The sequence below is a fragment of the Elephas maximus genome, chromosome 21 (assembly GCF_024166365.1).
Source record: "Elephas maximus indicus isolate mEleMax1 chromosome 21, mEleMax1 primary haplotype, whole genome shotgun sequence".
NCBI lineage: Eukaryota > Metazoa > Chordata > Mammalia > Proboscidea > Elephantidae > Elephas > Elephas maximus.
Window position 1 is genome coordinate 7,745,959 of NC_064839.1, and position 15,210 is coordinate 7,761,168.

Here is a 15,210-nt window from a genome sequence, read left to right on the forward strand (position 1 = left end):
TAATAGCCTCAATCAGTACAGATTTACTGTCTTTAAATCCTGTAAGACAAAATTCCCCAGAACTAATCCCCCTCCTTTAACAAGTAAAAATTAAAAATATGAATTGATAGGGCATCTTTCCAATAAAAAGAGGAGGTAAGACACATCAGAAAAACCAGAAGGTAAAGTGCCCAAACCACCAAAGGAAGGTGGAATCATCTGTCCACCTCCGCAGCAGCCGTCCCAAGCGCTTCATTTCACATCAGTATATCTTACGGAGTTTCTGCCTTAACTTGGAGTTTCCAGGCAGTTGGGTCCAATTATTTATTTTAGTCTTATAAATAGGCAGAAGCCACTTTTTTACTCCACCATACTTTAAAACTAATTATAGGAACCTGTAGGGCTCGCAGATAATTAAGAAATTCATTTATCATTCATTTCATAGTAAAAATACATTTCAGACTAACATGAAAAATAGATTTAGATTTCATTTAGAATTTAAATACATTTAGATTCTGGTTTATTTTCATTTTAACAAATACTCACTGACTCATTGATATTTGATCTCTTGTAGGAAAAAATAATTCCAAGCAATTAAAATAAGGTGAAAACAGTGGGATTTATTCAATGTTAGTTACTAAGTGACTTTATTTTCTGCGCTCCAGTTGAGAAGACATTGGTAAGAAAAAAATGTGTAACTACTTGACAGACCCGACTAAAGAGGGATCTAAAAGTACCACGCACTTTCCTATACAAACGAGGTGAGATTTAATAATGAGGAAGTTCAGCTACTTACTAGGAACCACCTCTTAACGAGGATAAATGATTATGTAACACTTTCCCAGGGAGATGGCAGAAACGTCACACAGTCTGACAGACTAGGAGCTAAATTGATTGGGTGAAGACCTATTTTTACTTTTGAGTCGCTGAATGAAGAAATAAATTAATTTTCAACTATAATTTTAGAAAGTGCTTTGAAGAAAAATGTCTTATTTTCCACAAGGAGTGATCATTCTTTAATGCTCAAATAATGTCTTGCAGAACATACACATATTCTTAGCTGTCACGGTTCAAAACAACAAACAGACAAGGTTTGTTCTTCCAGACTCTGAATCTACATAAATCCTGGTTTATAAAGCAGACTCAGCACTTTGGAAGGTTATACACCGGTAAGTCAAATTCTTTACTTGGAACTCCACTGCATGACCAACGTTAAAGGCTTACGCTCTGAAAGGCAAGGACACCAAATAGGGATTCTGTTGCTAATCAAGCACCTGGAACCTGTATGATCTCCATTCTATCTAGCAAGGCAGGTGGAATCGTGGCCGTGGTGTTCGCAGTAGCTATAAAAAGAACTTGGGAAAGGTCAAAGGCCACATTTAGATAATGATCCGTGAAGTTATGGTTTTGTTCGGGATCCAACACCTAGGAAAGAACAAAAAACATTTAAGCAAATTCAGTAGTTCCAATAGAAAGCTGTGTAAGTTAAAACATACATAATGTGTTACTAAGGCTGGTACTTCTGCTCATTATGCTGTTTGGGAAACGAGAGCACTGAAACCTGGGCTTCTGCTCACTACAGTCAGTGTGGAAACATGGAGAAGGCTGAAACCCAGGCTTCTGCTCACTACGGTCGCTCAGTGTGGAAATATGGAGAAGGCTGAAACCCGGGCTTCTGCTCACTACGGTCGCTCAGTGTGGAAATATGGAGAAGGCTGAAACCCGGGCTTCTGCTCACTACGGTCGCTCAGTGTGGAAATATGGAGAAGGCTGAAACCCGGGCTTCTGCTCACTATGGTCGCTCAGTGTGGAAATATGGAGAAGGCTGAAACCCGGGCTTCTGCTCACTACGGTCGCTCAGTGTGGAAATATGGAGAAGGCTGAAACCCGGGCTTCTGCTCACTACGGTCGCTCAGTGTGGAAATATGGAGAAGGCTGAAACCTGGGCTTCTGCTCACTACGGTCGCTCAGTGTGGAAATATGGAGAAGGCTGAAACCTGGGCTTCTGCTCACTACGGTTGGTCAGTGTGGGAAACAGGAGAAGGCTGAAACCTGGGCTTCTGCTCACTACGGTTGGTCAGTGTGGGAAACAGGAGAACCCTGAAACCTGGGCTTCTGCTCACTACGGTTGGTCAGTGTGGGAAACGGGAGAACCCTGAAACCTGGGCCTCTGCTCACTACGGTTGGTCAGTGTGGGAAACGGGAGAACCCTGAAACCTGGGCTTCTGCTCACTACGGTTGGTCAGTGTGGGAAACGGGAGAACCCTGAAACCTGGGCTTCTGCTCACTACGGTTGGTCAGTGTGGGAAACAGGAGAACCCTGAAACCTGGGCTTCTGCTCACTACGGTTGGTCAGTGTGGGAAACAGGAGAAGCCTGAAACCCAGGCTTCATTCCTTGCACGCTCCACACTCTAAAATACTTGTTTCTTCATGAAAAATGTTCAAGTCAAAAATTTGGAAAACACATAAAAGTACAAAGAAGCAAAAATTACCCTTTCAAGCTTTTTTCTTAAATCTGTTAATGACTTACTGTGTGACCATAAATTACTAACCCTGCAGAGCCGGTCTCCACCTTGGTAACACTCCGTATTTTAACTGCTACGGGAATTTATACATGTATTTTGAAATTCCTAGACAGCAGGTAAAGTAATAATCATGGCATTCCTCCTGAAGTTATTACTGGTTGGTCTGGTATAAGTTCTTTAACTGAAAGGGGAATGCCAAATAAGAGTAAACTAGTAAACTGATACACACAAGGAAGAAGGCACTTTTTAAAAAGACCTTAAAGCAACACCTTACTGTTTTAATGGGCAAAATACATTGGATAAATTACATAACTTATCAATTACAATTTCAAAATACTCAGCAACTATATATTAAAGAGACTGTATCTTTTTTGGAGCCCTAGTGGTGCAGTGGTTAAGAGCTCAGCTGCTAACTAAAAGGTCGAAGTTGGAATCTGCACTATCCACTCCTTGGAAACCCTATGGGGCAGTTCTACTCTGTCCTGTGTGGTTGCTGAGTCAGAATTGACTCGCCGGCAGTGGGTTTTTTGGTTTATATCTTCTTCAGGTTACCTCTCAAGTGCTTCACACGCAGCCACTCGCTGCTGCTAGGCCTGCACAGGACTTGGAAGGCGGCACCTCCTGCCTTTTGCATGTTCTGAGCCTTGAAGATGATCACCACTTTCATTTACACCAAAACAGTACAGATATAAATAGGGCAAACATACAGTCAAAAAAGAAGTAAAATGACTAAAATACTTAACCCATCAGAATATCACTTTATAAACAGCTTTTCTTGCTTCTGATTGCCTTCCTGAAGTTTTATTTATTTTTTAAAATTTCCATAAGATGGTTTTAATTTGAGGCCCTTTACACATAATCTTGAACTACGAATACTATTATTGAAAACTCAGTATTTATCTAGAATACAATTCCCAGAAAGCTCTAATGTTCTTGTTTTCACAAAACTTTATGTTTGAAGCTTATAAAAATAAGATCCTTTCACATCCTCAAAGAAAATCTGAATTATGTTCAGTATAGAATTTGTTAGAGTAATCTTACTGTCTATCAATTATCTAAAAGCTGGTAATTTATATATAGAAAATATGGCAATCTTAGTTAAACCTATTTATCTAGTTAAATAAAAAATATATTCTTCAATGGTACTAATTAAATTTAATACATAAATGTTGGATATGTTTTGGAAATGTCTGTCAGTCCTGTTCAAATGAAGTAATTTTTTTTCTTTCCCTTAAAGATTTAAGACACTGGTGTTAGAAAAAGTAGGAAAATTAATAAAACAGTGTTTCTGAACTATGAATCAGGTCTTTTAAAATGCATTATGGGACACTCAACAAGCTAGAGGTAGAGCGGGCATATGAGCCAGCAATTCCGCTCCTAGGTACATAGCCTAGTGACCTCATAGAAGTGACACAGACAGACATAGGCACACCTTTGTCTAAACTATTCACAACAGCAAAAATACGGAAACAACCTAAGTGCCCATCAATGAAAGAATGGATAAGTAAAATGTGGGAAATACATACGATGGAATACTACTCAGTGAAAAAGAAAATGAATTCCTGAAACACCTTACAACATGGATTAATCTGGAGGACATTATGTTGAACGAAATAAGCCAATCACAAAGAGTCAAATACTGCATGTTCTCATTTTTATGAAATGACACGAACAGGTAAATCTACAGAGACTAACATTCATCACTGCTTACCAGGGGAAAGTGGGGGAAGAGGGGGAGGAGTTTCCTGGTAGTAGTCACTTTTTGTTTGAGCCCACTGTCGCTGCCACTGTGCCAATCCATCTCATTGAAGGTCTTCCTGTTTTTAGCCGGCCCTCTACTCTACCAAGCATCATGTCCTCCTCCAGGGACTGATCCCTCCCGAGAACACGTCCAAAGTACGTAAGACAAAGTCTCACCATCCTTGCTTCTAAGAAGCATTCTGGCTGTGCTTCTTCCAAGATAGATTTGTTTGTTCTTCTGGCAGTCCATAGTATATTGGATGTTCTTCACCAACACCATAATTCAAATGCACTAATTCTTCTTCGGTCTCCCTTATTCATCGGCCAGCTTTTGTATGCATATGAAGCGACTGAAAATACCACGGCTTGGGTGAGGCCCAGCTTAGTCTTCAAAGTGACATTTTTGTTTTCTAACACTTTAAAGAGGTATCTTGCAGCAGATTTGCCTGCCCAAAGCAATGCGTTGTTTGATTTCTTGAATGCTGCTTCCATGGGTGTTGATTGTGAATCCAAGCAAAATGAAATCCTTGACAATGTCAGTATTTTCTGTTTATCATGATACTGTTTATGGGCCAAGTTGTGAGGATTTTTGTTTTCTTTATGCTGAAATGTAAGGCTGTGGTCTTTGATCTTCATCAGTAAGAGCTTCAAGTCCTCTCCACTTCCAGCAACCAAGGTTGTATCATCTGCATAACGCAGGTTGTTATAAGCTTTCCTCCAAGCCTGATTCCACATTTGTCTTCATACAGTTCACTTTCTTGGCTTATTTGCTCAGCATGCAGACTGAAAAAGTATGGTGAAAGGATACAACCCTGATGCACACCTTTCCCGATTTTAAACCATGCAGTAGCCCCTTGTTCTGTTCGAATGACTGCCTCTTGGTCTATGTACAGGTTCTACGTGAGCCCAGTGAAGTGTTCTGGTATTCTCTGCTTCCAGCCAGTATCCACCTGACATCAGCAATGATATCCTTCGTTCCACATTCTTTTCTGAATCTAGCTTGAATTTCTGCCAGCTCTCCATCAATATTCTGCTGCAACCATATCTGAATGATCTTCAGCAGAGTTTTACTTATGTGTGATATTAATGATATTGTTCGATAATTTTTGCATTCCGCTGGATCACCTTTCTTTGGAATACGCACATATACGGATCTCTTTCAGTTAGCTGGCCAGGTAGCTATCTTTCAAATTTCTTGGTGGTGTGTGCCCATGTGCACATACACACACACATTTATTTATGGGGGCATGTTTTCTAAATTTTTTCTTGATAGGGTATGTGAACTAGATGTTTGGAAATTATAGTTGCAGACAACAAAAAGGCCTTAAATATAAAAGGCCTCAAAACATAACCCACTCACAAATCCTTGAAAAAAATAACCTGAAGATATGTTCCCTCTTCACAAAAAAGGCTAGGAGGTAAGCACTGAAATCATTTAAGCAGAGGTTTAAAACTAACTGCGAGGAAGCACTTCTAAAATGCCAAAGTTAGTACCTCTGAAAATCCGCTCCTCCATGAAAAGCAAGGAGAACCTGTCAAAAATGTTCGAAATCAACTTTTTCAGAATGCTGGCAAATAACCAAAGGCTCAACACTCCCTGAAGCATTTACTGAAGAAAAACAGGGGAGCCTCGGTAAACGCAGTGAGTTTTGCGCTGTGTCAACCCGCTCTACTCCCATCTCCTTCTTCCCAGCTCCGCTGCAGCCCTCGAAAGCTGTACAAATAAAGTAGCTACGGAAACCAGTAGCCAAGCAGCCACTGTAGGGGGCAGAAAGGTCCCCCAAAGCCCCACAGCCAGAGAGCTGTCATATTTGACCTGTCTGGCAGCTTCTTGGAAAAGCTCTGTTCTCAGGATTTGTCTTTATTTGAGGAGCCTAATGGCCCAATTTATACCTATTTCCAAGAAAGGTGATCCAACTGAATGCGGAAATTATTGAACAATATCATTAATATCTCAAGCAAGCAAAATTTTGCTGAAGATCATTCAAAAACAGCTGCAGCAGTGTATCGACAGGGAACTGCCAGGAATTCAGGCCGGATTCAGCAAAGGACGTGGAACCAGAGATACCATTGCTGACGTCAGGTGGATCCTGGCTGAAAGCAGAGAGTACCACAAAGATGTTCACCTCTGTTTTATTGCCTATGCTAAGGCATTCGACTGTGTGAATCATAACAAATTATGGATAACACTGCAAAAAATGGGAATTCTAGAACACTTAATTGTGCTCATGAGGAATCTGCCCATGGATCACGAGGAGGTCATTCGAACACACCAAGGGGATACTGCACGGTTTAAAGTCAGGAAAGGTGTGCATCAGGGCTGTGTCCTTTCACAGCCTATTCAATCTGTACGCTGAGCAAATACCCTGAGAAGCTGGACTATATGAAGAACAACGAGGCATCAGGATTGGAGGAAGACTCATTAACAACCTGCAATACACAGATGGCACAACCTTGCTTGCTGAAAGTGAAGAGGACTTGAAGCACTTACTGATAAAGATCAAAAACCACAGCCTTCAGTATGGATTGCACCTCAACATAAAACAAAAATCCTCACAACTGGACCAATAAGCAACATCAAGATAAACGGAGAAAAAACTGAGGTTGTCAGGGATTTCATTTGACTTGGATTCACCATCAACCCCCATGCAAGCAGCAGTCAAGAAATCAAAAGGCGCATGGCATTGGGCAAATCAGCTATAAGAGATCTCTTTAAAGTGTTAAAAAGCACAGAAGTCACCTTGAGGACTAAGGTGTGCCGGAACCAAGCCATGGTATTTTCAATTACTTCATATGCATGCGAAAGCTGAACGATGTGTACGGAAGACCTAAGAAAGGATGCCTTTGAATTGTGTTGGCGAAGAATACTGAATATGCCATGGACAGCCAGAGGAACTAACAAATCTGTTTTAGAAGAAGTGCAACCAGAGTGCTCCTGAGAAGCATGGATGGCAAGACTGCGTCTTACATACTTTGGACATGTTGTCAGGAGGGATCAGTACCTGAAGAAGGACATCATGCTTGGTAAAGCAGAGGGTCAGGGAAAAAAGATGAAAACCCTCAACGAGATGGATTGACACAGTGGCTGCAACAATGAGCTCAAGCATAGCAACAATTGTGAGGGTGGCGCATGACCGGGCAGTGTTTCATTCTGTTGTATACAGGGTTGCTATTAGTCGGAAGGGATTCGACAGCACCTGACAACAATGATGGCTCAATGGTTAAGCGCTCAGCTGCTAACTGAAAGGTCAGCAGTTCGAACCCATCAGCCACTCTACAAAAGAAAGTTGCAGCAGTGTGCTTCTGTAATGATACGTAGCCCTGGAAACCCTATGGGGCAGTTCTACTCTGTCCTACAGGGTCACTATGAGTAGGAATTGACTTGATGGCAATGGGTTTTGTCTTTATCTGACCTGACTCAGAGAATGCGCTGTGCAAACAGTTCTATCTCCCAGGGCATTTGTCAATAACAACTGTTTAACATTTCACTGCCAGATCCAACAACAGCTGACCAAAAGGCTTAAAAGAAAAAAGCAGAAGAACGAGATATTCAAAGGAGGATTCAAAAAGCTCTGACATATTCCCGAGACTCTAGAAAGCCTTGTTTATGTGCAGGGCTCTAAACATGACCAGGAAAGACGTGAGAAGGCCCTAATATCTCACCTGTGAGGCTCTGCAAAAGCAGGAGGTGAAGGCTAAGGCAGAGTTGTAAACTACTTTCCCAAGTGCTAAAGGCACGCCTCAACATACACATACAGAGTACCTCAGCAAAGAGTGGGAGACTTACCGGTTCAGGCATCTAAGGAAGTCTCTGTCTAGTCACTACCTGAACACTAAGCTAACTGAGCAAACTTCAATGGCCACACATGACAAAGAATAGGCTTTACAGAATAAACCTAAGAAAATCACTAAACGAGCAAGTAAATAGCAACGATAACAAAAACTCTCAGGATGAGGATACCTGTTATATTACTTAAATATAATTACATTATTTTGAATGTCTATTTCTCAACAAAAAAATTATTAGACATACAAAGAACCACAAAGTATGGCCCACTGGACAGGAAAAAAGGCAGTCAATGAACTGTTCCTGAGGAAGCACAGATGTTCTTAGAAAAAGACTTAAACGCTGTTATTATAACCATGTTAAAAAAGCAAAATGGGAGGAAATATTTGCAAATCATAAATCTGATAAGCAACTTGTAGCCGGAATATATAAAGAACTTAACAATAAAAATACAAACAACCCAATTAAAAATGGGCAAAGGACTCCATATACAAAAAGATACACAAATAGCCAATAAGTGTCAGTCATTAGGGAAATGCAAACGAAAACCACAATGAGACAAAGTTTCACATCCACTAGTAGGTTTTTTTTTTTTTTTTTTTTTTTTTTTTTAGTATGGCTAAAATAAAAAAGACAGACAGCAACAAGTACTGGCAAGGATGCAGAGAAACTGGAACCCTCGTCCTTGCTGGTGGACTGTAATATGGTGTAGCCACTTTGGCAGTTCCTCAAAATGTTAAATGTTGTGATCCAGCGACTCTACTGCTAGATACATGTACCCATGAGAACTAAAAATGTACATCTATACAAACACCAGTACACAAATGATTATAACAGTATTATTCATAATAGCGAAAAAGTGAAAACAATTCAAACATCCATCAATTGCTGAATGGATATCCAGACAATGGAATATATAAAGGAATGAAGTATTGATACATGTTACATGCAGGAACCTTGAAAACATGATGTTAAGTGACAGGCCAGTCACAAAAGGCCGCATATTATATGACTCCATTTATATGCTATGTCTAGAAAAGGCAAATCCAGAGACAGAAAGTAGATAGTGGTTGTCACTGGCTTGTAGGAGGGAGGAATGGGGAGTGACAGCTAATAGGTACAGTGTCGACTGAGCAACTCTGGAATATACTAAATATCACTGAATTGTACACTTTAAAAGACTCTTCTTGAGGGCAGTGAGGTCCCCCTCAACCTCTGTGAGAATGGCCCTTACAGGATGGCAAAACTGACCAATCCTCTCAGTAAACCACAATCATTTAATTTGCATAGTAATCGACCAATTTCCACAAGCTCACTTAATCCTATTGGGTGGTTTTACACCCCCTATTTGCATAGTAGACTACAGACTAACCAAACTCTTTGCAAGATTGTGGCCTAGTGAATCATCTTGGCAGAACTACAAATCTAGGGCCAGAAAGAGAAACCCGTTGCACTGCAAAGGTCAACATACAAAAAATTCAGTCCTACCTTTTCTATATGCTAGCAACAATCAGAAATTGATATTAAAATAGCATCAAGAAACATCAAATATACAGGGATAAATTTGACAAATGAAGTATAAGACCTGTATGTTGAATGCCGTAAAACATTGCTGAGAGAAAGTAAACAAGACCTAATAAATGGAGAGATATACTATGTTCATGAATCAGGAGACTCAGTACTTTTTTTCTTTCTTTTTACTTTTATTGTGGCTATCAACAGAAACGAAGAACCAAATATATATACATATATATATATGAAATGAAAAGTTTGCCATTTTAACCACTTTTAAGTATACAGTTCAGTGACATTAATGACATCCACAATATTGTGCACCACCGCCACTATCCATTTCAGAAACAGTATCCCTTAAGCAATATAACTCCCCATCCCCCAAAACCCTGTTAACCTTTAACAGACTTTTGTCTCTATGCATTTCCCTATTCTAGATATTTCATACAAGTGGGCTCATACAGTATTTGTCCTTTTGTGTCTTATTTCACTCAGCATGGTTTTCAACGTTCATCCATGTCTAAGAATGATCAGAACTTCATTCCTTTTCATGGCTTGATAATACTATATTTGTATGCATACATCAAGTTTTGTTTACTGATTCATCTGTTGATGGACACTTGGGTTTTTTCCACCTTCTGACTATCGTGAATGATGTGGTAATGAACACTGGTATACAGGTATCTGAGTAACTGAACTTTTTTTTTTCATTTGGGTGGGTCTGTTGCAATGGAAACAGCAAGTGGCTTTCACCTTGGACACAGAAGAAATACCAATGGATATTAAAGTAACATCTGTAGTGTAGGGTAAAGTTTATAGAACACTTTACATATATTCGGATTTAATCTTCTCAAGCATCTATGAGATATGGAGGTATCTGTCCAAGATCTGGGCAGGTGGGAAGGAGGAGAAGGCTAGGTGATTTGCCAAGATAAGACTCCGTACTTCTGTAACTTTATCTTGCTTAATTCTAAGCACCACAGTCTATAAGGAACTGATGCTATTCATAATTAAACTACTGTGGCATCTACTGTGAGGTATCATTTGGGGCTTTCCTACTTCTATTTTGCAATATTAATAAATCAATTCTGAAAAAAATGAACACCAAGTTCTACAATGGCAACAAAATATCATTATACCAGCTGCTTATTAACAAAGACCAACAACAAATATTTTTGTATCCCTACAAACCCACTATGTGAAGATCTAAAATACTATTTAATAACCGAACAAACAGACAGGGGGCTTAATCATCTCCTACTACTTGTGAGGCTGTCTCTGGTGGATGTGCTTCAGGACTCTCAAAAACAGTCTATTGAGAAACATAACTGTCAGGAAATTAACCCTTAAATTCTTTTCTACACAGGACAGACACCAGTATCTAATGGGAGAAATTGGTCAGGTTATCTGAAAATGCCTACCATGAAATAAGCTGAAAGCTCAAAGTTATTATCTAAGAAACCACTAAAATCTTAAATGATGTTCACTAGGTTACTGTTCATACCACTGAAGAGTAAACAAACCAGTTACCAAGCCAGAAAAGAATTATCTTACAATACAAATGAACCAAGCCAACCCCACCAAACCAATCCACTCCAAGCTCTGGGGCTTTTAAATAGGGTAACTATTTTTTCTTGTCCAAACAGGACTAATTTCTGAGACTGGAAGGGGGAGCAATGAATAATCAGGTATAAACTGTGACTGTGCCAGACAACCAGAATGTACGGTCTCCCTGCTTACAAAACACATGTTCCAGGCCATCCTGCTCAGAGAAGATTACAAAAACAAAACAGGAAGCCTGAGAGAACTAAATACAAGAAAATAAACAAGGAAAAAATAAAAACTTTCATAAATCAACTTTTCCCCTCAATTTTATAAGTCAATTTGAATATTAGTAACATTTTACCTAAGCGAGGGTGAAGGGAGGGTCAGAGGTGCTAGAATAAAGAGGACTGGTTGAAGTAAATTTAGGCAGAAGTCAGTTTCCAGGTCCCTTCCCACCTGAGCAAAATACTGGAGCTTTATCTTCTTAACAAGGCCAAACAGCAGCTCCCTGCACAGGGGATGCCAGGCACAGCTGGGCAGAGCACGCACTGTGCTGAACGCTAGGGCTCCTGTGAGTGCATACATCAAAAAAACTGCCCTGGAGGCCATGCTGACTCATGGTGACCCCATGTGTGTTGGAGCAGAACTGTGCTCCATATGGCTTTCGATAGCTGATTTTTGGGAAGTAGACAGCCAGATGTTTCTTCTGAGGCACCTCTGGGTGGACTCGAACTACCAATCTTTTGGTTAGCAGCCAAGAGCTTAACCATCTGCGCCACCAGGGCAAACATACACAGGGAATACTGAACGTGGAGATACTCTCCCCACCCCCAACTGGTTCCCAGAATGTTGACAGCCAGCCCTTTGTTCCCAAGGCAAGAGACTTGAAGGGTATTCCCTGAAGAATTTAACCAAGTGAAGAAGAAAACCTAAAATTATTGCTATAGGAAGTTCCTTAACCTCACAGTCCAGCCAGATGGCCCTATTGTGAAGCTCACAGTCAATAACCCTGGCTCATATGTTCACAGCTTCCAATGAGCTTTTTTAGTTCCTCACTATTAAATACAAATAGACAGACACAAACTACCAGACATCTAACGAAAGACTCTAACGTATAAGACAGAGATCAAAAGAAATATCCAACAAAAAACAGATAAAAGAAGCACAAAGGAAAAAAAAAAAAACTTATCAGCATCTTTCTCACAAAGAGAACATATTACAACTGTGTAACAAGAGTAAGACACTATAAAAAGAATAGGCAGAGAATTAAAAATAAGTTCTCTGAAATTAAAAATATGGTAGCAGAAATGCTAAACTCATAGGAGGATTAAAAGAAAAAGCTGAGGAAGTATTCAGAAAGTAGAACAAAAATAAAAGAGATGAATAACAGGAAAGAAAGGATAAGAAAATCAAAGATCTAACACCCAAGTAACAGGAGATCCAAGAAAGTGAAGAGGAGAAAATCATAAACAAAAGACTTCAAGAAAATGTTCCAGAACCAAAAGACAGGGTTTTCCAACTCAAAGAATCTTCAAAGAGCCCAGCAAACATAGGTAAAACAAGGTCCATGCCAAGGTGGTTTTATTGTGAAATTTAAGAACACTAGGATAAAGAGACTAAAAAAGAAAGATCATGAAACTTCTCTGAGAGTAAAATAGGTCACGAAGGATAGGAACCACAATGGCTTAAGCCTTATCAACAGCAACACTGGAAACTGGAAAGCAATGGAGAAATGTCCTCAAAATAAAATTATTTCCCGCTAAGATTCTAATCCAGTCCAGCTATCAATCAAGTATGACGGAAGCACAGAAATGCAGATACGCAGAGTCTGAAAGCATTTACTTGTCACACAAGCTTTCTCAGGAAGCTCCTGGGGGATTAACATCACAAAAATGCAGGAATAAACCAAGGAAGAGGAAGAAATGGAATACAAGGAACAAGACATCCAACCTGGGGAGCGGTGAGGGGGTATCCTAGGAAGACGGCTAGGTACCACACAGAAAACACAGAAGACAAAACTGACTGAACACCTAAAGGTCTGAGTGTCTTGAAGGAAGAATTAGACAACAGGTGAAGAAACAAAAAGAAACAGGAAAAGTAGTAACTCTAAGGAGATTAAAAAAACATGTACAGGAAAAAAAAAGAGGGACAGGAAAAGAAAAGTAGAATAGTTTATCAGAGAGCTCAGCTGTGAAAACTATTTACATAATCAATAAAAATGTAAATGAAGCCCTGGTGGTGCAGTGGTTAAGAGCCTGGCTGCTAACCAAATGGTCGCCAGTTCAAATCCACCAGCCGCTCCCTGGAAACCCTATGGGGCAGTTCTACTTTATTCTACAGGGTTGTTATGAGTCAGAACCAACTCGACGGCACCTAACAACAACAATAATGTACTCAATAATGATTTAACAAAATCACAATAAAATTACACTGGGAGAATGGGAGTATAAAAATGGTACAGTGGGGGCAGAGGCAGGACAGACAGCAAAATTCTCATCTCCTTGGGGGGAGTCAATAGGTAAGGCTGAAAACTGAAAAATCAGGATGTAGCAACATGGCCATGCTATTCTTGAGACTGGAGCTAATCACAGGTCAAAGTGCAGAGAAGAAAACGGGGTCACTAAGAAGGGGACTTGCTTGCTGTTTTTTGTAATGAGCTTGCAGGGCTACTGGTCTCTGAATGATAAACATGCACAAAATTTTGCCAAACTCCTTGGTTAGGGGAAAAAAAAGAAAAAGAAACAGAGAGAATTACTAGAAAAAGAGGAAAAAGAAACCTCCAAGACATTTTAATTTAAATATCAAATTGTTTCAGATTTCAGAATACAAAAACACAGACAGCGCTTGATGTGATTACCTCCTCCCAGTGTGACTGCAGACGCGGTGCTTCCTAAATCTTACCTCAAGAAGAGCTGCGGCAGGATCGCCCTGTAAGCTTTTCCCCAGTTTGTCGACCTCATCTAACAGGAACACTGGATTGTTAACGCCAACAGTCTTCAAGCCGTTGATTATACGGCCAGGCATGCTGCCAACATAGGTGCGCCTATGAAGGAAGGAACATATGCACAACAGTGAGACGTTGCGGCAAAGGCCACACCATTCAGAAAGCCCTGTAATAAAGCAGTCCCTTGGGCTGTGCCAAGAGTTAATGTACCCAGGAGGTTTGCAGTTTCAGTCCATCTAGAGATGCCTCAGAAGAAATGCATGGCAATCTACGTCTTAAAAATAAGCCATGAAAACCCTATCGCAGACGGATCTATGACGACACACACAGGGTTGCTATGAGTTGGAATGGATTTGACAGCAACTGGTCTGGTTTTTGGACGATGCATCAAGTTATCTGATTCAATTCTCACCTTATTTCCCATTGAAGTCTGGTTGCAATTTCCCATGACACCGAAAGGACTGACTTCATTTTGGCCACTTGGTGAAATGGAAGAGCACTGGACTTAAGTCACACAATTATGGTTCTTATTCTTCAAGATCCGAAAATGCTCAAAGGGCCCCATGAATTAATTCCCATGTTTTTCATGATTTTTCAGAGACCCTGCCTCCAACACAACCACCTCTTTATATACTAAAATGGCTGCCTCAGGGCAGGCTAAGGCAATATTGTCTCCATAAAGGAGATTACAACTAGTTCACAGGGCCACTCAAAACAGAAAAAACAGAGAGAGGGAGGAAGGAGAGCAGAGGGGTGGAGAAGGGAAGAATCCAAATGTGTATTTTCTGAGGCAATAATCTACTATTAATGGATTTGGGGTTAGTAAGAGGATTTGGGCTTAATAGTATTCATACCAAAATTCCACTAATTCTGGTCTTTTGAAAAACTGTGTCCTCCCCACATGCACTAATTGGCATAACCAAGTTCACCCAGATAATTTGTTGGGCATTAAAACGTTAGAGGCTGCTTTATTGCATTTAAACAAGAATTATCTACATAATTATAACAGACTCAGAGTGTGGAATGATTTAAAAACAGATGTGTGTCAAAGTGAAAAAAAAGTGCCTCTCTTACAAAGCTGGCAAAAACTTTATTTTAAGCAGCAATTTACTGAGTTTAATTACAGCCTTGCTGCCTAAGCCACGTGCAAAACAAAGGCTGTTTCTGAAAAGGCATC

General features: G+C 40.1%; 1 protein-coding gene across 1 annotated transcript in view; it reads right to left on the reverse strand.

Moving 5' to 3' along the window:
• The window catches only part of LONP2 (lon peptidase 2, peroxisomal), a 114,458-nt gene that overhangs the window by 36,864 nt on the left and 62,384 nt on the right, over nucleotides 1–15,210 (reverse strand). Inside the window, exons 8-9 of the mRNA XM_049864927.1 lie at nucleotides 13,991–14,132; nucleotides 1,254–1,404 (exon numbers count right to left, since the gene is read on the reverse strand). Of these exons, the coding sequence (XP_049720884.1) occupies nucleotides 1,254–1,404; nucleotides 13,991–14,132 (293 nt within the window). The remainder of the gene's footprint in view (nucleotides 1–1,253; nucleotides 1,405–13,990; nucleotides 14,133–15,210) is intronic.